A 25,364-nucleotide genomic window follows, 5' to 3' on the forward strand; every position below is an offset into this window, starting at 1 on the left:
TATTAGTGATGTTAACTTTGATCACTGGGTTTAGCAATGGCTGCCAGGACCCTCCACTGTGGAGTTACTATTTTTCCTATGTATTAATAAGTAATCTGTGAGGAGAATCTTTGTGACTGTAAATATCTTGATCCTCATCAAACTTTCACTCACTAGTTTTAGCATCCATTGATGATTTTTGCCTAAATCAATTATTACTTAATGTTCTCAAAATGACAATTTTCTAACTTCATCATTCTTTTTACCTTTAATAGTTGTCATTCTACTGTAATGAAAAGTTATTCCTTCTACTCCATTTATCATTCATTCATTCTTTCATTCATGTTATACTGGTTTGAATTTGTGAATTCTTATTTCATTCAATGGATATAGTCTTTTACAATCATTACTCGTTTGATGTTCAAATTGCTCTAGATATGACTTGTAGGAGCCTCTTCGATCTGGCTTCTAAGTCATTTTGATATGTCCCCGTTATTCTTTCTGGCATTAAAGATGTTCCCCTCGAATCTTGTACTTTTCCTGCCTCAGCCATCCTCCAAGGAGACCTGGTTCTTTTTTTTTTTTTTTGGTAAGGAATGATATTTAGAAACCAGGCCTAAATATTACATATAGTCATTGCAACTGGGGTGTTTTTGCTTCCAGACCCTTTCATTGTACAGAGCTAGGAAATATATGTATGTATATATGTACATTTGTTTATATAAGTATATATTATATATGTTTATGTGCTGATACCTCCAATTCTACAACTCCAATCCAACTCACAGAATTCTTCCCAACCTTCTTCTATTCTATATTTTTAGTCCCTTCTCCAATAGTGAGAATCTGACTCTCAACATCATCTATATATTCACTCATTTGCTCAATTCTACTATAACAAAAAACTGCTCTTATACATTACATTGTGACAAACACTTTCTCAATAGAGTTTAATATTTTCAGTTCTTTTGCTTTAAACTAATGGTACATAGCCCGGCTTATGGTTAAGTTTTTACCCATGCACCAAGAGGTCACTAGTTCGATTCCCAGTCAGGGCACATGCCCAGGTTGTGGGCCCAATCACCAGTGGGGGGCATGCAGGAGGCATCCAGTCGATGTTCTCTCTCATCAATGTTTCTATCTCTCTCTGCCTCTCTAAAATCAATAAAGAAAAAATATTAAACTAAGGGTACATAGTCAAAGTACTGTGTTCAAAGGTTTCTTGGGTTACTTTCCTTTTTCTTCATTCGGTATGATTATGTTGTTCATTTACATTTTTCAGATTAGGTTCATTAGTTTCTATTTTTATTCAGTTTCAGGGTTTTCTTCATCACCGTTGACCTAATAGAGCTTGGATCCTCAAATATTAACTATTGTTATAATTCTTGTCCACGTATGGGCCCAGGTAGTGTTGGGCTTTTGGATGTAGTTCTATGGTTTTTTCTAATCCCTCAACAACATATATTTTCATCTGGATTTACATTTCTGGGTGACATCTCACTATCTTTTTTAAATGTAGCAGCTGCAAACTCTCTTCCCTCCTTCCAAACTTGAGTTGTGCTTCCCTCACTCCTGGCCTCTGTTTACTATTCCTCCACTCAGACGCGCCCTGCCTGTTCTCTCAGGCGTCAGACCATTCAGGGCTCACCCAAGTCCCACTCCGCCAGGCTAGTGAGGACGACAGGCTGGGCCCAAGGAGGTCACTTCCAGACTACCAAGTATCATCGTAAAGAGCTCTTGTCTTTGTGGGTGACAGTTCTGCTCCTGCCTCAGTTGCCTCAAGGGGAGACCCAGAGGAAGGAAGTTTGTGTTAAATTTGCACACTGAATGAAGCTAGTCTTTCTACAATGGGAATGAAACCTGAGGGGAACAGCCCCTAGCAGAGACCTGAGATAATAATCTGGAGCCAACCACCTTGGTTTCTCTGTGAAGAGTCCCTCCTGCAGGGGCAGAGCCAGCGAGTTTAGGGATGCAAGGAATGAAGGCTAAGGTCTGGGGCAGAACCTTCTCTTCCACGAGTCCTGATTCCTTCTCTATCATCAGCCCTTGGCATCCAACCATCCAAGGATGCATTCCCTTCATGCCTCTCTGCCAGAGCCCACATGGGGAATTCACTCCAGGTGAGGGGAATTTAAAATTAGATGTCAAATATTATCATCGCATAATTCAACAGAGTAACCCCATTACAGGGTTCCCGTCAAGCCCTCTTGTTTCTTAGCCAACACCTTTAGTTCCATACTTTGGTCAAGCTTTCAAGGACTCAGACCCTTTCTTTGCCTAGGCTATTCGGCATGCAGACCATCAAGTTGCCAAGTGCCATCTGGGGCTCATGAGGGTTAAGCCAAGTTTGGGTGTTTAATGTCTTGCCACTGAGAGATCCCACCTGGTGCACCTGCAGATATCTGGGCCCCTGCTGACACACACCCACCAGATCCGCAGCCCACATGATAAAGCTCCCTGTCCAGGTGGCCGTGGCCTGACACTGTTGCAGAGAATGGCAGATGCTGCTGCATCCTGGGGTTCAGGGCAGTCTATTTCCACTTGGTGACAGTGAGCACAAATTTAGCTCTTGTTACCAGGACACACCTCACTCCACATGCACTAATAATGAAGCAGCAGCGCGCGCGCGCACACACACACACAAGCTGTTCACTGTGGACACGCTGCAGCTTTCCAATGAGAGAGAATTTCAAGGGTGTATTTTTATAAGGAAGAAATGACATAAGCGCCTGTCTTTGTTATTTAAATTTCATGAAAATCAACTATAGATGGTGTGTAATTGAGCACAGAATAGGGCCCAGAATATATTCTGAAATAACGGGAGCCCTTTTATCAGGTTATATATGAAGAAAACAAAGTCAAAGAAAAGCAAAATCTTTATGCAAAATAATGAACTATTTGAAGGAAGAAAAAAGAGAGAGACTGGGGATCAAGCACTGCTGGGGGAGTATTCATTCATCGGGCTGGTCTTGAGAAGTCGCTTGGGACTGGGGTTTAGGGGTGGGGTGGGCTGTGGTCATTATCAGTAGACTTGTACTCAGAATCGGGCTATATACAGAACTTCAATGCGGAACCAGGGCCAGGCAGGAAAAAAGATGAGAGCCCCCAAGGTTGGCAGGTGACCCAGGTCCTATAGGAGGCAAGGGAGGGCTGTAGATCCTGAGAGGACTCCTCCCCAAGGCCCTCCTCCCCTTTACCCTCTGTACTCTGTGCTCTGTGGTCCCCAGAGGCAGTGCACTTGGCCAGCCAGGTGCCCAGTTGATAAACCAGAGCTGGTCTGGGGCCTGGGTAAGGGGCTTGTGGTCAGGAGCTGGCCTGACTCAGGAAGAGGCGACTGCTGACTCTAGACTCAGATGGCCACAAACAGGCCCCTTCTCCAACACCAGCAGAGAGGGAGGCTGACCCTAGGCTCTCCGGAGCATCTCACTCTGCGCCAGCAGCACAGCTCCTCCTCATTTCCCACTCAAGTGTGTACACCTGGGCCCGAGCCTCTCCTGCTCCGGACCGCCATGATCTGCCTAGCAGGGAGCATGATGTCACCTGAATGGGTTGCTGTGAGGCTAATATAGGAAACAGTGCCCACCACGCACCCTCTTCCTCCACTCCCCTCCCCCTGTAGGCGGCTGCCCTCCCACCCCCATCCCACTTGCCCTGCTACTGGATCTCTGTTTGAGGCAGGAACAGCCCTAAGGCCTGGCTGTAGTGAACATCCTCTAACGTTGGGAGATAGTAGCTACAGAAAAGGTCCCCAGAGCACCACCATGAATCTCTAAGGAGCCAGGAAGTCCCCAGGAAACAACCACACTGCTGGTGCTACTGCCTGGGCGGGTCCAGGGCCACCCGATGTCTGCCCTCCAAGCAGGTGGTACCTAGTCCCGAACATCTACCCAGGCACCGTCTTATGAGAACACACCCCAGTCTTCTCCCAGGTAGTGCAAAGCTGCCCGGTCCCAGAATTAAGTGTTCCCGCAGCTCCCAAGCTCAGCCCAGGACCCTCCTGTCCTAGTTATGGTCACACTGAACTGCAAGAGCCTTGTCTGTCCTCCCCATTGGGCCGTGACCACTGAACACCCAGCACACAGCATGGGTCTGGGTACTCAGTAGGTGCCACATAAGTGTCTGGTAAAAGGACGGCGAAGAAGCAGCTCTTGTTCTGAAAGTGCGGGCGCCTCCCAGCAAGGTTCAGTCTGGCTGAACCTTGGGATCTTCCAGCGATAGCGGAACCGCGGAGACCTGGGAGCTAGGAGCGGGGTCGGGGCGTCATCTACTGGCAGCTTTGCAGGCTTGCAGGAACGGGCCATCCAACAGTGGAAACCCGGGCACCTCTAGGACTGCTCCTCCCAGTGTGATGTCAACACGTTTGCGACCCTGCTGTGGAGTCCACGCTCCAAACACTCTGCCCGCTGTCCCCAAATCACCAGCAAAATTGGCCCACTCATTAAGAAATGAGCTTCTCTTCCGTGGACTTCTCCAGGGCAGGAATTTCCCAGAAACTCTTCTCATCAGGGGGCCTCACTCAGGAGTCCATGACAGCAGTTACTGCAGAGCTGAGGCAAGGGCCTGCTCCCTGGGGACCAACCGGCTGTGGGTCAGACAGACCCAGTTCGAATGCCAACCTAATAGCTGTGTGGCTAAGGGCAAGTTACTTACCCTCTCTGTGCGTCAGTTTCTCCATCTATAAAACAAACTCCATAGTAATACCTTCCCTATAGGGTACTATGAAGATGAAAAATCATATCTATAATGCAGATGCCCAGACACCCACTGTTCCCACAGGTCAGTCTTCCCTTTCGTGCCCAAACAGCACAAGACCCACCCAACCTCCACCCTCCTTGGTAATGCTATGGCCAGCTTCTACCAGGGTGTCTTCCTCAGTGTCTCTGGGAATCTGTGGGTTGCGTATACCCTTTCCTAAAATCCTGGCTGCTGTTCTTCTCTCGGTCTACCTCCTGACTCAAGCTCCCAACTCGCTCTCCTTTTCTCCAGTGACCTCTTGCCATCCCCTTAACAAGCTTTCCCAGGCCATGCTGATCCCCAGACCTCCTCACCCCAAATGTGTCCATGGATGTCCTCCTAATACCTCAAAACCCAACTGGGACCTTACTGGAGAGAATGACAAAAGGGAACCACAGAGCATGATAAAAAAAAAAAGCCCAAACTAGTTCCTGGGTGTGACTAGGCTCAAAGTCCCTCACCCCAGGCTCCTCCTGACTTTCTCCTCTCTCTGTCTCTCTCTCTGGGGTCCCTGGCTCCCCTCTCTCGGATAAGCAAGAGCTCCAGCCATGTTGCCCCTCCTCAATTCCAGGAACCCCTGGCTTTTATTATTTTTGTGAGCAAACTGGCCAGAGACACAGTTCTTCCCTAAAGGAAGACAACCTTTCACATGATTATACAAAATGAAACTCTCAAGTGTTTTTATTTTGGTTCCTGAAACCTCTCCATCCCTGAATAGCATCTTGGCTTTTAAAAAATTTTTTTATCCTCACCTGAGGACATTTTTGCACTTATCTTCAGATAGAGCGGGAGGGAGAGAGGGAGGAAGAGAGAGAGAAAAACATCATGTGAGAGAGACACATCGACTAGTTGCCACCCACATGACCCCGACTGGGGCCGGGATCAAATGGCAACCGAGGTACCGAACCCGGCACTCTCTGGTCGGCGGACCAATGCTCTAACTGCTGAGCCAAACCAGCCAGGGTGGCTTTTTTTTTTTTTTTTTGGATATATATAAAATCAAATATCTTGTTAGTTATTTTATCCATTTTCAGAAAACAAAGGAATAGCCTGCTCTCAAAGTTGTCTCCTACAGAAACTAAAAATCAAATAACAACAGTTCACATTGTTTTGGTTTTTTTTGCACATCCTAGTCTAAGATCCCGCTGTCAGCCCTTTGTCTGTTTTAAGATCCTTTGAATCTTCACAACAACACTGGATAGCAGTCACCACTTTGCCTCCATCTGATAAAAGAGGAAAAGAAGTATGAGGAGGTCGTGGGACTCCCCCAGGGCCCCGTAGTTAGTAAATGTCTGAACCAATTTTAATGGCAGTGCAGCTGTGTGTTTACAGCAGACACTTAGCCCAAATAATAGAGTTGTGACGTTATTCATTTCGAAAATGACAACCCGATGGAAAGTTGTGTTCTTGATTTCTTGAATGCTAGTGTTGGCAAAACAACTCAGTTTATACCAAAATAAAAATCCTCTAGGCCCTCACACTGGTGGAGTAAAAGATGAAAGAGAGGGAGGAGGGAAGATGCAGTACTGTTCGCTCACAGGCGTGCGAGGGTTTCTCTCCACTGGAGGCTGAGATGGGCTGAGTCGATGCCACCAAGAGGGAGCAGGGACTTGAAGGAGTGAGTTGAGGGGAATTCTGGCTCTGAAGGAGGAGAGGGTCTGCTGGGGTCCCCACAAGCTGATTGAGTACAGGACATCCCACCCCACTGAGCATCCTACCCTCTGAATATACAGGCAAGAATCCGGCAATCATGCTGCTAGGTATTGACTCAAACAGGCTGAAAACGTATGTCCACATAAAAACCTGCACGCAGATGTTTGTAGCAGCTTTATTCATAACTGCCAAAACTTGGAAGCAACCAAGATGTCCCTCAGTAGGTAGATGGATAAATAAACCATGGTACCTCCAGACCATGGAATATTATTCAGTGCTAGAAAGAAATGAGCTATCAGGCCATGAAAAGACATGGAAGAAACTTAAATGCATATAACTAAGTGAAAGAAGCCAATCTGAAAATGCTACATACTGTATGATTCCAGCTGTATGACTTTCTGGGAAAGGCAAAGCTTTGGAGACAGTGACAAGATCAGAGGTTGCCAGCAGCGGGGATGAATAGGTGGAGCACAGGGGATTTTTAGGGTTTTTGTTTTTTTTTGTTTTTTTTTTATCCTCACCTGAGGACATTTTTGCTCCATTTAGGGTAGTGAAACTACTCTGTATGATACTATAATGGTGGACATATGGCATTATACATTTGTCAAAAAGCCATAGAATGTACCAAGAGTGAACTCTAATGTGAACTGTGGACCTTGGGTGATAATGATATGTCAGTGTGGGTTCACAGATTGTAACACATACACCACTCTGGTGCAGGGTGTTTATAGCAGGAAAAGCCGTGTGTGCAGGGGCAGAGGGTATCTGGGAAACTTCTGTACTTCCTGCTCTATTTTGCTGTGAACCTAAAACTACTCTAAAAACCAAAGTCCATTTAAAAAAATACAAGCAAGACATTTTGAGCACACAAAAGTTGCCCAACAGTGCCCTCTAGCACCCACAAACTATAAACTTTCTCATGGCGAGCAGGGCTTGGGGTTTTGTTTCGTTTTTAATATCTGAGAGCGAGACTCTAGGGAAAATTTCATTTCTCTGAACCACACTTATCAATAACTTGTGTGTGTTGGGGGTAGAGGGTTGGGGAGAAGGAAGGAAGGAAGGAAAGGCACGCTGAGGCCCTGGTCCTGGTGCTTTAGCCGGGCTCCCAGGTGTCCAGCCAGGCCAGATCATAGTTTGTACTCAATGCCCACAAAGGCCTGCCAAGGTTGAGCTGAAAGCCCCTGGGCTTTATTTAATGGTATTGGAAGCATTCCACAGTCCGGCAAACCCTGCAGCAGTAAGGTTTGCCTCTGGATGGTTGAACCTCAGTGGCCCTGGGCCTCAACTAGGGCGGCTCTAGTTGCCATGTCTCTAGAAGTCGTGTCTCTGCTGGAGCTGGGCCCATAGGGAGTGTGTGCCCATCCCAGTGCCTGGTTGACCGAGAGCAGGCAGAGGCCAACTCTTATACAGCAGGGACACTTTGGGCCAAACAGCCATGACAGCTACACCAGGCCCAGTTGGTGATTTACGCTTTGTGAGGTGACGCAGTCCCGGGTTGTCTCTGGAAAACCACTTGGAGAGAGAGCTCTGTAGGCAGGATTTTCTATTTTCTCATCACTTTTCCATTTTCATGATCTAGATCCCCCTTGGGACCAAGGGAATGGGAAAACACTTTTTGTATTATATTAGTGGCCATGTGGAAAAGACATATTTCCCATGCCATTCGGTTAGGAAAGAAGACGCACATTTGTAAAGCACGTGTGAAAAATGTCATGCATGAGGGGTATGAAATATTTGTTGTCATGGCTTCAGCTAGTTTTGTGAAATACCATAGGACAAAGAGAAAATGTAAGAGTGAGAAACCATTGGGGAGGACATCAGCTGCTGGTCTTAAGGACATCAGCACAAAGCATGACACTAGTGATTAGAAAAAAGGAGGAGGGGTTAGAATATATACTCATGTTTGCTTGTGCTTGCAAAAAGAATATCGGGAAGGATACACAGGATACTTACGAAAGCGGTTACCTGCTGTGAGGGGTGAGAGAGACTTTTCATGCTACTTCCTTCTATTTTTACAAACATTGCGAACTATGTGACTATATTACCTTTTCAAAACATTACATAAATATAAAACAAGCAAAAAGCCTTTTACTTTATGAGTCTGCATCTCAGAACAAAACTAAAACACTCAGAGAAATGCTATTTTGACAAAAATTAACCAGAAAACAACTTTCTCCCTCCAGCCATCCCCTTCTCTGCACCCAAAGGTTGGTCACCAGCCACCCTCCAATTCACAGTGATATGCTTCTGTAGTAAACAATCCTCCCTCAAGGAAGTCTTCCCAGCAGGTAAACCACAGTCGTCATGCTGCTGTTTTAGGCTGTCCCCTTGTTCTGCACTCTAAGAAGGAGGAGGCTGACTGTGGCGCTTGCCAACATAGCAGGTCTCAGGGGCCAGGTTAGCAGCCAGCCTCACTCTGTGCGAATGAATTTATAGCTGGCGAGTCCAGCTCTGCGCTTGGGTGAGGTGCAAGCTCATGGTCTTTGACACCCTTGACAAGTATGCTAGTGGGCTGGCAAAGAAGACTCAGTTGTATTTCAATATCTAGTCTCCCTTTTTTCTATAATAGTAGAACCCTTCTTTTGTCGCTGAACACATGACCACCCAGCCTCGCTTGTAGCTAGATCTAGCCACTGGCTAAGACCAGGCCAATAGGATATGAGCAGAAGTGATGCAGGCAATTTTTAGGTCATACCTTTAAAGAGAGGCTGTGTTCCACACTCTTCCCTCTGCTCACTCCCACTGGTTGTGATGCAGACATGGTAGGGGTGAGCTATTTGGAGCCACATGGATGAGGGCAATACTCTGGGGTTAGCAGGGTGACAAGGTAAAAGGAGCTTAGATTGCTGGCACAGTGGAGCCACCAGTATGAGCCCTGGACTGCTTACAGAGAGAGACTGGAGGGAAAGAACTAGAGGACCTGGGGGCAATGATAATAGAACCGCAGGCACCTGTGCAGAGGGCTGAGCAAGTAGCAGCTTGCTCTTTCTCCCGCAACTCTCCCGACATCTGGCTCCCTTGTACTTCTGGGGGAGCCTTTACTCATGCACAACCCCCTCTTGGGGTGCCTGCTCCTCCTTATTAACTTAGCCAACTCCTGCTGATTCTTCAAGACTTGGCCTTGGCATCATCTCCTGGAGGAAGCCCTTCTTATCCCACCAGCCTGGTCTTGGCATCTTGTCAGGACTCCTTCATGGGTTCTACTGGCTGGTACTTGTCTGAAAGCCTGTCTCCTGCACAGGCCTGAACCTCCTTGAAGGTGGGGGTGTCTCATGAGCTCGGCCACTGCAGAGCCCTTCTGAGGCTGGGTACAGAGGAGGCCAGTTCCCTCTGGGTGCAGCCTGTTCCTTGGGAAGAGATCCAAAAGCCCCACGTGGAAACACAAATCAACTGGAACTTGGCTGTGGAGGCATGCAGGGGTAAGGTCCTGAAGTAGGAAGTCTGGTAAGCCCCTGTCTGTCCTGTGTGTGGAGACGGCTATTTATCCCCATGACCTCAGAGCACAGGGGATAATCCTACCACCAGAGCCTCCGCTCCCAGGACTCTCTATAGACCACCTTTCACCCCAGACTGAAAGGCAGGTCGTGTGGGATCTGTCATCCACTCCGAAGTGAGGTTTCTGTCTTTCACAAGTTTTTGAAATTCCAATTTGTATTAAATTAGTAAAGGAGAATTAGAAGCAGACGATTTGATTTTACAAAATAAACTCACAAAAATTGCTGAAGGGCCTTCCCTTTGTTTTGGCAAAATCAAGCCAGATGGCACTACCCACAGTGACAGCAGCTTCCTGAGGTGGCATTCGAGACTCACAGCCTTAAACTGGGCTGGGCTATTTTTCTTGGCACCAGAAGCCACTGTGATTTAGCAATCTTTCTAGGAAATCTGGGTCCTCTTCCAGTTCATAACAACTACCCCAGATGCAGGAGGTGGTTTGAGCTGTTGGGGGCGGCACGAGTGAGTAGACACTCAGTGTGGGCAGCACAGGCCTCTCAAATTCCCACTTCTGGCCCTGGGCGGTAGCTCAGTGGTTAGAGCACCATCCCATAGACCAAAGGGTCTCGAGTTAGATTCCCAGTCTAGGGCACGACCTGCATTGCAGGTTAGATCCCTGGCCCCTGTTGGAGTCATGCCAGAGTCAACCAATCGATGTGTCTTTCTCATGTTGATGCTTCTCTCTTTCTCTCGCTCTCTCTCCCCCTCCTTCCCTTTCACTCTATCTAAATATCAATGGAAAAATATCCTCGGGAGAGGATTAACCAAAAAGAAAAAAAAATCCCACTTCTGGTGGCACTCCACACAGTGATCAGTTTTCCTTGTGGGTATTCTCTAGCAGTGTAATGAATAAGCTTTTAGTATGAATTCTAAATTATGAGGAAATTCAAAAGTTCGGAAATACTTTGAACTTCTGGGTTTTGTGAGTCTACCCTATTGGGGGTGGGGGTGGTCAGAACTCTGTTCATGGACTTTGAAACCAGGACCTAAACCCACAAAAAACAGTGCTTAAAGATGACCATTTGGCCCCAGCTTTATTTAGAAGTCCATGGTAGGAAAACATACAATAACATTAACCTTTTTCCTGAAAATCTGTGACATCGGAGACACCGGGGAAGGGCAAGAGAGAGACACAAAATCCAGCCTACAGGCAGGAAGTGGCAGACCAGGTGCCTGGCAAGTCCCCAGGGCGGGGGTGGTTCACTGACCTCCTCACACATCCCCGAGGTGGATGTTGTCACTCACACTCCACACCGCCGGACATGTGCAGTGTCATTTTAAACAGATAATATTTCTGTTACACAGTATAAATATGGGCACATAAAGTTAATGAAACCTAAAGCTGGATTTGTGTGCTTTTTGTTTTGTACTCTCACCATGACATAAAATATTTTATTCAACCAAATTTGGTCAACTGTGACCATCAATCATAAATTTTACCTTATTTCCAAAAATAACTTTTCTTGGCATAAAGGAAGTTGACAGTTTACTCTGAAAAAGATTAGATAGTAAATATTTAATAAATTTTATCTTAAGATAACTTTTCGAAGGAAAACTGGATATCCATATGAAGTTGACCTTTAAATCGTATTTAGAATTCAACTCAAAATGGATTAAAGATCTGAAATAAGACCAAAAACTATAAGACTGTTAGAAGAAAAGTTTTATGATATTGGATTTGACAATGATTTCTTGCATATCATTGGATATCTTGGATACCCTGTGCTTTTCATCAAAAGCACAGACAACAAAAGTAAAAATAGGCACAATGGACTCCATCAAAATTAAAGATTTCTGTGCATCAAAGGACACAATCAACAGAATGAAAGGGCAGCGCACAGAATGGGAAAAGTATTTATAAATCTTACATCTGATAATAGGTTAATATCCAGAATATAAAGAACCTCTACAACTTAACAGCGGAAAACAACTAACTATTAAAACATGGGCAAAGGACTTTAGATATTTCTCCAATGAAGATACACAAATGGCCAACATGCACATGAAAAAATATTCAACATTATTAATCCTTAGGAAAATGCAAGTCAAAGCCACAGTGAGATATTACCTCATATCCACTAGGATGGCTACTAAAACAACAGAAAATAATATGTGTTGGCATGGATGTGAAGAAACTGGAGCCCCTGTGCATTGCTGGTTAGGAATATAAAATGTGTAGCCACTATGGAAACAGTATGGCTGTTTCTCAAAAAATGAAACAGAATTACCATATGGTCCAGCAATCTCACTTCTGGGCATATATCCAAAAGAAATGAAAGCAAGAAATCTAACAGATATTTGTGCACCATATTCATAGTAGTACCATTCATAATAGCTGAAAGGTGAAAGAATCCCAGGGTCCATCAGCAGATGAATGGTTGAATAGAAGTGGCATATCCATACAATGGAATATTATTCAGCCTTAAAAAGGGAGAAAATTTGCCCTGGCCAGTTTGGCTCAGCGGTTAGAGCATTGGCCTGTGGTCTGGAGAGACCCGGGTTCAGTTCCCGCTAAGGGCACATACCTCTGTTACAGTTTGTCCCCAGCCCTGGTTGGGTCATGCGGGTGGCAACCACTTGACGTGTCCCTTTCACGTCGATGTTTCTCTCTCTCTCTCTCCCACTCTATCTGAACAAAATATCAGGAAATGTCCTCAGGTGAGGATTAAAAAAAAAAGGGCGAAAATTTAGACACATCTGCAACATGGATGTTGCAGGATCAACCTTAAAGACGTTATGCTAAGTGAAACAAGCCAGTTATAAAAGGACACATACTGTATGATTCTACTCATATGAGGTGTCTAGTAGTCAAACCCATAGAAACAAAAAGTAGAATGGTGGTTGCCAGGTGCTGGAGGGAGCGGAGAAAGGGGTGCTGTTGTTCAATGGGTAGACAGTTTCAGTTTTGCAAGATGGACAAAGGTTCTAAAAATCGGCTGCACAACACTGTGAATATACTTAACTCCGCTGACCTATACACTCAAAATGGCCATTTTAAATAACATAAAATAAATTTATTTATAACATGTTATGTGCATTATTTGCAGAGGGACAGCTGCTTTTCCTCCGCTTCCAGCTGTCAGGTCTGGGTGGAGGACTGGGAAGCACCAGGAACTACCTACAGCCCCACACAGAGGGTTTTTCATGGTATGTTAAAAATCTGCCTTGAAGATATGCTAATTTCAGAAAACGCTTTATTCCTAAATTTCAGTTAAAAGTATTTATGCTAGACTTTACCTCACTTAATTAAAAACAAAAAGCCCATGTTTGATGTGTGTTGTGCTGTGTTTGAGGATGTCTTTCCTGGCCAGCTGCATTCTTTAAATAAGACCAAGCTGTGTTTCTTCAATACCGGTTCTAGACTGAAAAAGAAAGAAGCCCTTGGCAACTCTGTTTGACCAAGTAATACTCCTCTCAAAGTATTACATGAAGACACCGACTATAGGGCAAGGGCAGGGTGTGGTGGGGGTGGGCAGGAAGGATTATCCATTCTACAGAGGAGGACACCGAAGCCCAGATATGTGAAGCGACTTGCCATAAGTATGTCCCAGCTAAGGCTGGGCTCCCCATGAAGGCTCCCTTCATGCCCCCTGGCTCCCTGCTGCTCTTGGTGCAGTCAGTGAAGATAGAAGGGACAGCACACAGGCCAGGGGAGCAGCCTAAAGGACAGCCCTTTGGCTCAGTGGATAAAAAAGAGGTCAAAGGCGTGAGCTAATTGCTGGGCTTACCGGCACCGGCTCCATGTGGCCTGACCACCCCACCCAAGGTAAGAGCCAGGAAGGCCTGCAGAATTTCCAGGCACCCCAGGCATTACTTAGTCAGGACTCCAGGCATTCTGGGATTTAACATTTAGTGAAATTGACATATATTAAGAATTTGGAACAATGATGAAAATGGGTTTAGCAGTGACCCCTGGAGTAGGGAGCATGGGCTAGAATGGCAGCAGCTCCTGATGTGTTCTCCTCTCACCACTACTTGCTCCTCAGCAGATGGAAGCCATCCAGGTCATTATGGTCAGTATGACCTCCGCAAGGAGGCCGGCCAGCACCCCGGGGGAATGCCACAGGAGTAAGCATCAGAGCCACCCTGATAGCTACTTGCTTCCTCCTGAGAGGGTTTGGGTCAGGAGACTAGTAGGGCTGGTCAAACCCCAAGAGATCACCCAGCCTAGCCTAGTCATCAGAAGACAGTGGGGACCCAAGCTTGCCCATGGGGAAAGGGCTTGCCCATGGGAGGCCACAGGGCACAGAAGTTGAGGGTAAGGGTGTGAAGATCAGAGCTGGGTTTGAGATATAACTCTGTAGCCTATTATGTGGGTGGTCTTGGTAAGTAACTTAGTCATGCTTCAGTTTTCTCCTTTGTGAAATAGGATTAATACTGGAACCTGTCTCGGAGTTGCAGAGAGGATTAAACAACAGAATTCATATAAGGGCTTAGGAGAGGACACTGCATACAGTAAGACTCAATGAATGGAAATGTTATTGTTTTAAAATTCAAGCACCACCCTGGCTGGTTTGCTCAGTGGTTAGAACATCAGCCTGTGGACCAGGGAGTTTCGGGTTCGATTCCTGGTCAAGATCAGAGCTGGGTACCTCGGCTGCGGCTTTGACCCCTGGCCCTGGCTGGGGTCGTGTGGAAGGTAACTAATCCATGTGTCTCTCTCACATTGATGTTTTTCTCTCTCTCTTTCCCTCCCTCCCACTCTATCTGAAAAAAAATCAATGGAAAATATCCTCGGGTGAGGTTTTTAAAAACTTCCAGCACCATTCCTGTTGTCATCCTTTTCATTAGCTTACAGAGCAGGTGAGGCAGAGTCATTTCCAGAAGATGGTGATCTGACTCCCATCCCCCTTCACCGAGTACCATCCCACATGCCATCAATTCCCCCCTGGCCTACTAACTATTCTACAGCAGTTAGTACAAGCAGCCCCCTCCTCCAGGAGGCCCGCCCTGGAGCCTTCTCCATCCCTGGTGGGTAAGGTACTCTTCCTGGGGTTCAAGGTCCTCCCTCACAACACCCATCTCCACGAATTATAGGTGCTCTTCTGCTTACCTGAGAGCTCAGTGGGTATAGGGAGCATTCTGTCCTGATGAATCCATGTTCTGAGTCCATGTCCTGCTCCATCCATGTTCTGAGCACTAGCAGTGCACAAGACCTTGGCCCAAGCTAAGTGCTTTGCATGCATTTCCTCATTTGGCACCCTCTCCCTAGAGAGGATCGTCATAACTCCATTTTATAGATAAGGAAACAAACCTGGCTTCTCATCCTGGCTGTGCTGTGCACGGTCTATGTCCTTGGGCAGGTTATTTAACTTTTCTGAGCCTACCTATGCTTGGAACAGCTGCCCCCATGGCCTCATGCTCTGACTTCCTGCTTTATTCCATGCTCAATGAATTGGAATCCTCTGGTGAGGTTTGCTGTGGATTCACATTGGGCCATGACAGGGCACTGAGTCAGAAAAGCAAGGACATTTTTTCCATCCCACTCTGAGCACATGGCCTTCCTCAAACTCCCCTCCCAAGTAGCCCCAAGAATGGCTCCACCAGACTTTCACTGTCCTTAACCTTCCTCCTTGAAGCAGACCACTGGGTTTAGGGATACTGCCACCTGGTGGCCATAGGATGTAGAGGACAGGGTAGCACACTGGCTTTTTGGGTTGGAAGCGGGACCCCTCTCTCTGCTTAGTGTACTGCCAGCAGCCAGCTGTAACACATGTTTGGAGAAGGTGGGGCAGCTGGACTCCAGAGAGCACCAACCATCACTCACGATAGCTTCATGGTTAACCCTAAAAGTTCCACAGACTGGGTCCAAGTCCTGGTTTTGACACTTCCATACATGTAACCTTGGACTAGTCAACTAATCACTGTGAGTCTCAGCTTCCTCATCTGTAAAGTGGGTAGCCTTCCCCTCCTGTGTTAAGGTCACATTCCCTGACAATAACCTGTAGATTCTTCCTCGAGCATCCTTTTGATTTCATTATTTTTAATAAGGGAATGTATGTTATATTCATGCGAATTATATATTCAACTCCAAAATTATGCTTGTTTTAAGCAAAACCTGGAGCCTTCAGAGAGCTTGGGGTTTGTGCAGACTGTTAGTCTGCTCCGCCAGCTCCTGTCCCCAGGATGCCTCTTCACTCTATTCTGTGGTTAAGGTCTCATTTAGCTTGGCGCTTGGCACTTGACACATATCTCATTTAACCCTCATACAGCAACAAATGACCCTCATTTTACAGAGCAGAAGTCAGTTCAGAGAGGCTGAGTAACTTGTTGTGGTCACACAGTTGCTACAATAAGGAGCTAAGCCTCTGGCCCAAGTCTCTCTGACACCAGAGTCTTCACCTGATCACCCCTGTAGAAAGCCCTGGAAGCTGATGTTCTGTCCCTGAGTTCTCCAAGGAGCACATGACAGGGGACATCTGTTTGCTAATGTACATGCCCCAGGGTCCCAACACCAACTGGAGGAGGCCATCTGAGCCGAGGGGGCCAAGCAGAGCAAAACCAGCACCTCCACTCCCCTGCTTTTGCTCTATTTCCTGTTTGCCTTTGGAAGATGCAGCCTGAGCAGGACTTCCTCTTGCTAGAGGAGTTCCTGGCAGTTTCAGTTCTCTCTCTTGTTGGGAACTGCTCGGAACCAAGTTACACAGGGGCAAGGAACACGTCTCTTCTGCCCACCCACTCTCATGCCAGGGCTGTAGTGTGGACATAGCCCTCCTCTTACAGTTGCAGGGGACAGCGGAGAAGAGGTGTCCCATCCCCAAAGGAGGACAATTAAGGCCCAGAAAGGAACAGGACTCACCTGAGGTCACACATGTAGGGTGAGCGAAGTCCCCTGCCAGGCTTCTGCCTATGGCCCACTGCCTTTCTCTTCTGGTGGGCAGGAATACCTCAGTATCATGGAGACTGGAAGGTAGTGAGGAGAAGGCCCTTTACCCTGGTCCAGAGACACTCATGTGGCCAGGCAATCTGGGCTTGGGAGACTGATGGGCAGAGAGAAAAAGGCTGTGGAACATGACCCATCACCTTCCACTCAGTAGGCTCAGCCCCATGTGCATTTGCAGCTCTTGAAGCCCCTCCGGACGGCCATACGAGTGTCTGTTTATACATGCACCCATCCATCCATCCATCCATCCATCCATCCATCCATCCATCCATCTATCCATCCATCCATCTACCCATCCACCTATCCACTCATCCACCCATCCATTGATCTATCCACCCACCCATCTATCCATCCATCCATCCATCCACCCATCCACCTATCCACTCATCCACCCATCCATTGATCTATCCACCCACCCATCTATCCATCCATCCATCCATCCATCCATCCATCCATCCATCCACCCATCCACCTATCCACTCATCCACCCATCCATTGATCTATCCACCCACCCATCTATCCATTCATCCATCCATCCATCCATCCATCCATCCATCCATCCATCCATCTGGGAGGGACAGCTGTCTGTACTCAGAGGAGAGATGGTGCTGGTAAGAGCCCTGGGCTTTAGCCCTCACTGCCCAGCCTGTACATGGCTTCTCTCCCTCACAAGCCAATCAGCATGCCTGAAATCTTGCTATTAGATGCCCAGCCAGTGTGGCTCAGTGGTTGAGTGTCAGCTCATGCACCAAGAGGTCACTGATTCGATTCCCGGTCAGAGCACATGCCTAGGTTGTGAACCAAATCCCCAGTGTGGGGCATGCAGGAGGTGGCCAATGGATGTTCTTTCTCATTGATGTTTCTATCTCTCTCTCTCTCCCTCTCCCTTCCTCTCTCTCTAAAATCAATTTAAAAAATTAGAAATAAAAAAGAGAAATGCTGCTATTAGAGCCGCTGCCTAGAGGGAGAATGCTGTAGATGAAAGCAGATATCAGGGTCATGCTTCCATAAGCCAAGGAAGGCCAAATCTTGCCGGCAGACCACCAGAGGTAGGTGGGAGGTCTGGAACAGATTCTCACACAGCCCTCTGATGCAATCAACACCACTGGAACAATCTTGGACTGCTAGCCTCTAGGACTACCAGACAATACATTTCTGTTATCTAAGCCACCCAATTTGTGGTGCTTTGTTGTGAGCCCTAGGAAACCAATACAGCAGTCAATACTTCTCTACAGACATAATTCAGTATTTTGACCTCTGTTACCACAGGCTAGTTTTGCATGTTCTTGTGTTTCATAGAAATGGAATAAAACCATCTGTATCATTCGTGCCTGGCTTCTTTTGCTCTCTGCATATGATTTTGAGCTTCATCTACATTGCTTTTGCATCATTAGTGCATTCTCTTCTTATTGTTGTGTAGTGTTTCATTGTACATGTTATACAGTTTGTTTATTCATTTCCCTGGTAATGGAAATTTGTTGTTTCAGTTTGAGGTTAATGCTGGGTTTGCTCTGGGGGCAGATGCAGTTCTCATCTTCTGGGGAACTGGTTCCCTGGGGGAACCCCGTGGTGCTGCCCCACTGGCTGGGGCAGTGGGACAGGTAACTGTTTTCAAAGTTCTCTGTTTTTCCTTTTTAGTTACTAAGCAACCGACTGGAGTTTAAATGTTCAGAATGGAGGAAGCAGGCTAGAAGCCCTGAATAGTTCCCAGAGGGGCATAAATTCAATTGTTCCCTGGGGTGTGGCCTACTGAGACTTTTGTGACCTCAAGGGTCACCCTTGAGGAGTAAGTAAGCAGTGGGCCTGGGGACAGTGAGGCAGAGCAGGAAGGCACTTGCTGGTTGGCAGGGTGGCCTGGATGACACCACTCACTTGTATACCCTTCAAGAGTCCCCAGGATAGGGTTTGATGGGAACAAGAGAAAGGATTATGCTGCTAGCTCATTCTGGGGCCTTGGGCCAGGCACTGCCCCTCTCAGGGCCTTGGGTACCTCCTGTATAAGATGGGCACATGTCTATTGCCAGCTCGGTATTTTGGTGGGTATAGTGGAGGCAGTACAAACACGCTGATGAATTATGAATAGCTGCGTCAGGTGAAGAATTAGCACCATCATGACATTGGGTCACATCTAGGACAGCCAGCATCCATAGTACTGAGCAAGCATCTGTCTTGATATCTTTCAGCCTACCCCCGGAGTCCACCAGAGGCCAGGAGGAGTGGACATGCAAGGTGATTTTCTTGCTGTCCTCTTACGAGAGAGGCCACCCTGTGAGTGGCTGTTTTCTCCCTTCCCCTGAGGTCCTGCCATTTCTTGAGATCTCAGGGACCACCACTTTGCCCACGGGTTCCTCAGCCACCCCCAGCCCAGTCTTAGTGCTTTCTTCATAGTATTCCACATGCAGTGGGCCCTTCACTGACCCTCGGTCCAAAGAGGCTCCTCTCTAACAGGCCTGGGTGTTCTGTCCCCCCTCAACTGGCAGGGGAGAAGAAGGACATGGCTAATACCCTGGACACAGCTCTCAGGGTCCCTGGGGACACCATAGAGACTGACTAAGTTGAAACCAAGGCAGGAGCCCATCTCTCAGAGGCCCCTCCCAGCAGGGGTCCCAGCCGTGGATTGCACTTCTGTAATATGAAGTCACACTTCCATTTTCTTTCCTGAAAGGAAACCGGAATAAAGCAGCACAACTGATGAGCATTCTGACACATCACAACCCTGAACCTCAGCCGTAACTGCCACTCCCAGAAGCTTCCAGGCCAGGACCTACTTCCTCCCGAGAGCTCACAGCAAAGTGGCAGAGCCAGATGTGCCCTTGGAGGTAAGGGAGGTGGAAGATAGAGGGATTTGAACCTGCAGTGAGGGGAGGAGGGCTGGTGGGGCTGGGAGCAGGGCCCTGCTGGCTTCTTGCCCGGCTCACACCCCAGTGTCTTCCTCCTGTCTTGCTCCAGAGGTGGCATTGGCAGAGCTGGGTTTCTGCTTCCCCAGAACATCTAGAGCCTGGAGACACGAGTTACAGAGAATAAAGTCACACAAGCAGTGGTGAAGACTTCTTTCTGAGCGGTTCTCATAGGGTCCCTGGGCCATGGAATTAGTTCTTACGAGTGAATTCTCAGTTTCTGGACAGGCCTGAGGACTTTGATGCCAAACCTAGTGGTCCTGGACCTGGCTTATACCACACCCTCAGAAGGAGGCTTTCTGCAGGTTGGAGACAGAGGGGGATGTGGGTGGGGGCATGTATTTGTGTATATATGTGTGTTAGGGAAAGGGGGGTGTTCTGAGGAGCCCACCCCCACCATCAGGCTGGAAGGAAGGGCCTTAGCCAGCTTCATCCAATAGGTAGGAGGGGCAGAGGGTCAGGGGCTCAGAGGGACATTGAGCCTGTACCACATGTGACAGGCTCCCTGTCCCACAGCCTTTAAGGACCAGAGTCCAATTTAGGGTCTATCTAAACGTGATTTTATGTATATTTCCTGTGTGTGAGCTTCTCTTCATTTAGCTATTTGGCAAATGTGCCCCCAGACCCTTGCTGTGGCCAGCCCCGATCTGCACTGGGCAGTGGGACACAAGGCGGTGTGGCCGCTCAGACCACACACTGCCCTTGGGAGGCCTCAGAGAGACAGGAGGGCGGGAGCTCAGGGAGGACAGAACTCTGACATTGTAAGGCAAAGATGGACTAAATGGAGGCTTGGCCAGGTGCCCCAGGTGGGGAGAGTCTTCCTATTGTGGGGGTCAGAGGGCAGAAAGAGGAAAAGAGCTTCCTGGAAGAGATCACATTTGAACCAGGCCTTTAAAGAAGAGCAGTATCTAAACACAGAGTTTGGGGTGGAAGATCCATTTGTAGTAGAGAAGATTGTGTAAGCAAAGCCTGGTGCTGTATAAGGGTATAACTGGCTGTCCAGATCCACTCGGTTCTGTAGAAGGTGGGGGCAGGTCCCAGACCACATGGAGTTGATGGCTGTGGTAGAGAGTTTGTGTTCCTCAAGTCCATGCAGGAATGGAGCTGACCGTTGTAAGTAGCCTTCCCATGTATGCCAACGAGAGTCTAAAGGACAAATTACTGGAGATGGAGCTGCTGGGACAGCGTGTGCATTTCACGCTGTTGCAGATATGTCCAGTGTCCCTCCATGAAGTCTTGATCAGTTCTTGAGCAAGACACCTTCTTCGTCAGGATCCATCTTTTCTCCAGACAGTGAGGATGGGATACTCGTGGCATTCTGGCCCCTTAGCACTTGGTTCCCTATGGGAATGTGCTGGCTGTTTTCATTCCTCCTTCTGGTCCCCAGGCAGCCTTTCTGATCTCCCAGGAGCAGGCAGGGTTCCCCTCTTCCGTGCCCCTCCACATGCCTGACACTAAAAGTTCCTGTCTCTTTCCCCAGCTGCGTGCTCAGGAGAACAAGGGCGTCTTCTCTTACATCGGCTTAACTCCAGGAGCTGGTCAGAGGAGGGCTCAGCAAGAGTTTGCCATGTGACTGCCATTAAAGAGGAAAGTATATCCTGTCTAGCTGTCCTTTTCTTTCTGTGAAGCATGGCCAAACTGTCCTTAAATACAATAGGTCACCAGGACCCCACCCAGCATGCTTGAATGCCTTATACTTTGCATAGACAAGGTCAAACATACCTATATTACAGAAAAGAAAATGAAAATTCAGAGAGGGCAGGTGGCATGCCCCACACACAGAGCCTGGGAGAAATGCAGCTGGGGCCAGAACCCCTGGTCCTTGTCTCCATCCTGGCTTGACCAGAATAGCTGCATTCATGGCCCGTGCTTGGCTCTGTTTGGTTGGAGGTGGTCCAGGGTCCCTGAGGTGGGCAAGTGTGTCTGGGCTCAGGGAGCCAGAAGGATATCTGTGTTCCATCCTTCCCAGGCTCCCATTCATGAAAAGACCCCTCACGGTCCTGCGGGTGAGCCTGCACCACCCCACCCACGGGCCCGCTGTCTTCGCTACAGTCCCACAGAGGCTGCAGCGTGACACCAGCCCACTTCTGGTGGGGCGGGGCCTGGACACCCATCTTCAGCTGCATCCTGTCCCGCCAACACCTGTCCCTGGAGCCCTACCGGGAGAAGGGCAGTGCTCTGCTGGCCTTCAACCTCAAGGCCCTGAGTCGCAGGGGTTGCGTGTGGGTCAACGGGCTGATGCTGAGGTTCCTAGAACAGGTTCTCCTGAGCGACGTCAATAGAGTCACCTTCGTAGGCATCCAGATGGTGGTCCATGTAGAGAGAGGCACCTCCCTGGAGGCCTTGGTCTGCTGCTTCCATGTGAGCCCCTCACCCCTGATTTACAGGCCCCAGGCTGAGGAGACTGATGAATGGGAAATCATCCCTGAGGAGCCACCTGCCCCACGTTCAGAGCAACTGGCTCCAGGTCACCTGGGCTTTCTTCATGGCCCTTCCCAGACTGGGGACAGCTCACCCCAGCCAAGCGCTGGAGGAGGAACAGAAATACAGCTCCACAGGGAGCCCGCAGACGGCGCGCTCTGCTAGCCCTGCCGCCCAAAGCACGCCTTGGCTGAAACAGGACTTGAAATATTCGAGCTACATCATACGACCTTGACAAGCAAAGCCTGCCTGGCTAATAATGAACCGATTCTGCAAACACGAACAGCCTGGGGTGGGGGGAGCGCGCTCCACGTTTCCAGCTCTGCAAGGCAACAGGAACTTCATATACTTTTAGAGGCCCTGAGGGGCTCTGGGAGCCCCTCTCAGTATTTCCCCACATTTCACGGTCTTGTCTGACTAGGAGTTACTTTATGTTGCTAATTTTGTGCACTGCTTAAGAGCGGGAGTTTGAGGTTGCGGCAGGAATGCATGGACACATGTAACAATTACGTTTGTGGTAGCTGGGGGTTACCTTCGGCTTTCAAATACCCACAGGCACTTGGGGCTTAGGGAAGCCTGTGTTTAATAAACTGCAAGTATTTCATTAAGCTGGCATAACCAATAGGATCCCCTGATCCCCAGATGGGCTGCATGCATGCCACGTTGTCACGCAGAGGCAGGGGCGGGAACTGGAGAAGAGGTGTAAGAGGAAATTGGAAAGGTAGGGGCTCACATTTCTGGAAAGGATGAAAGCAGAGCTCAGGGCTTCCTGGGCATGGGGAGCTGGGGCCTGTCACCGTCCTCCTCATCCTCATGCTCCCCCACTCTTGGTCATTTCTGGATCAAAGCCTTGGCTGACCAGAGGGCATGGGTCCTCAGGAAAAGGTGGCTTCCCAGAGAACTGGGCTCTTTCAGGATTAAGTGTATGAGAGAGTGGGGTGGGAGGTTGTGTTAGAATTCAACCCAGAGTGCATCATATACCACTGGGGCGGGGTGGTCTTTTCAAATAAGGGACCAGTAGGAGGCCGGGCAGGCCACAGGTGGCATAGTTTTCTCAGTGAGCAGAGGAGTGGAGCAGAAGTGTCTGTGAGTGAGACACTGCACCCCCCTGAGCCCCTCATCAAGAGGGACACGAGAGGCACAAAGAAGCACCGTGAGGACGTGATGGTGGATGCCTCAGAGAGCACCACCATCTTGGCCTGGAGCAAGGAAGGCCATGGCTGAGCACAGGCAGCCCCACACAGGACACTGGCATACTGTCTGTTCCCACTAGACCTCAAGCTCCATGCACACAGAACCACAGATTGTTCACTATTGTGTTCCCAGTGGCCATCACGGAGCTGGGCAGAGGATGGGCAGACAGACAGGCACGGAGGTCAGGGAAGTAGTGAACTTGGTTGTGCTAAGGCACATGCCAGGTTTCCCAGGGTAGGATGAGATGCAGTCTGGACAGCTGGGGCAAGAAGGCCACAAAGCTATGGGCAGACAGTGGGCAGAGGCAAATGTCTCGTGCTTGTGCTGGGCCTCAGTGGGGGCAGCCCAGACCCTCAGGCTGGGTCTGAACAAGATCAGTGCTTCTGCCTCATTCTTGAGCCTCTGCAGCCCAAACTCAATCAAAACTCGGGGTGTTTGGAATTCTGTGTGATGACTACTGAGGAAGGTTGACATATTTGACAGTGCCCCATGTCACCAAGAGACAGCTCTCAGCTAGTACTTCCTGCCCCAAACAGAGGCACAGAGAGGACAGGCACCTTAGGGAGACCTGGGAGGGGCTGCAGGCGGAAGCTCTCAGGATGGCTGGACTGAGCCTTGGCCTGCAGCCCACCAAGCTTCCACAGGATCTGGTTCGACTCACTCTCCCAGCCCTCACCTCCACCCCAGTACATGGAAACCAGCCTATGCAGAACTCCTTGCCCCAAACACACACCAGGAATATCCTCCCTGTACCAACTCCCCACCCACACAGACCAGAGCTGTGTCTTTAAGAGATTCCCTGTGGCTGTAGGAAGTTAAAATGTCGCTGGAGGCATCTGCATTTTCAAAGAAAGGATTGGAGAGGGTAATGCCGGCCCTGAAGGAGTGAGTTTCCTTGTAGAAAGAGTGGCACTAAAGTTTCCACAGTAGGCAAATATTTCCGCTTCCCCTTAAATGGATGGTTCCTTCATACATGTATACAACAAGATACAATCCAGGGGCTGCTCAAGGTCTCCTTGTGACTAAGTCACAGAGCTGGGACAGGAACTGAGAACTAAGTCTTTGCACAATAGCCTGCTGAACGGCCAGGATGCAGTTAGCAAAGACATGTGCAGAAGCAAGTGAGCCCCGGTTGGTGTGGACGGTTCATCATCACTTGCACGACCTCCTCCAACTGCTGCCTGCGCTGCAGGTTGGGAGAGCTGCCCTCCACAGTATCTACTGTTGTGCTCCATTCTCAAGCTCTGCTCTGTGCCCTCTTCTTCCTCTGCTCCCCTTCCATGGCATCTGGTGGTGCTGATGTTGCCATCAGGTTAGCTGGTGCCCAGAGAATCACACAGGACCATCAGGACTTCTCTTCCTTGTGGCAACTCTACCTGCATTCCCGTGTTCCAGTCACTCACCACCACCCCAGGCCCCAGGGCCGGTGCCAGGCTGTGGGGCGAAGAGCAAACAAACCAAGCTCCTCCACCTTTGAGAAGAGATGCCACAGTTAATGAGCGCTGTTCGCATTGCAGGGCTGTGATCCCTCTTACCTTGAACATGAACTCACAGGCGGATTAAAGTGAAATAAAGCCTACCATTTGAGTTACATTCTCAGATGATTGGAAACATGCATTACCTCCCCATGACCGGACTGTGAGAAGGGAAGTTATTATCTTTCTTCAGAGTTTGTAAACTCTTTATGGCTGAGGCAGCTTTAATCCTGCTGGGGGGAAAAATGATCTGGGAATAAATTGCTCTCATTTACCTTTGTTTTCCAATCACATGCTCCAGTGGGAACAAAACATCCTAAGTGAGGGGATGTGGGAAGCCAGGTGATCCCAGACAGAAGAGTTTAATTATTTTCTTCTTTAGGCACGTGAGCTGAAAGGGCTTTCCAGTGCCATTTGGCACGTGGGCTCGCTCCACAAAAATGTGTGCTCCTGTGTGATGCCAGCACTCCTGAGCAACGACTCTTCTCTGCCTTCCCCAGGGGACGTGGCCTCCGTTTCCCCACAACACCCGCTTCTCGGGGGGCTGGGGAGGGCCGCTTGCAGCCACAGTGCCCAGTTCCAGGCATTTTCAAAGACCACCAAGAAGTCAGAGAAAAGACAGATTTGAATTCAAAT

At 48.5% G+C, this 25,364-nt stretch overlaps 1 protein-coding gene across 1 annotated transcript; it reads left to right on the forward strand.

Annotated features, from left to right (window-relative positions):
• The first annotated feature begins 19,354 nt into the window (after window positions 1-19,354).
• On the forward strand, window positions 19,355-24,179 carry TIFAB (TIFA inhibitor). The gene is given in 3 exon segments (XM_036240561.1): window positions 19,355-19,560; window positions 21,119-21,763; window positions 21,765-24,179. Coding segments are annotated over 2 exon segments (726 nt in total). The 5' UTR covers window positions 19,355-19,560; window positions 21,119-21,497; the 3' UTR covers window positions 22,225-24,179.
• Window positions 24,180-25,364: the final 1,185 nt, after the last annotated feature.

The sequence above is a fragment of the Molossus molossus genome, unplaced genomic scaffold (assembly GCF_014108415.1).
Source record: "Molossus molossus isolate mMolMol1 unplaced genomic scaffold, mMolMol1.p scaffold_m16_p_4, whole genome shotgun sequence".
Taxonomy (NCBI): Eukaryota; Metazoa; Chordata; class Mammalia; order Chiroptera; family Molossidae; genus Molossus; species Molossus molossus.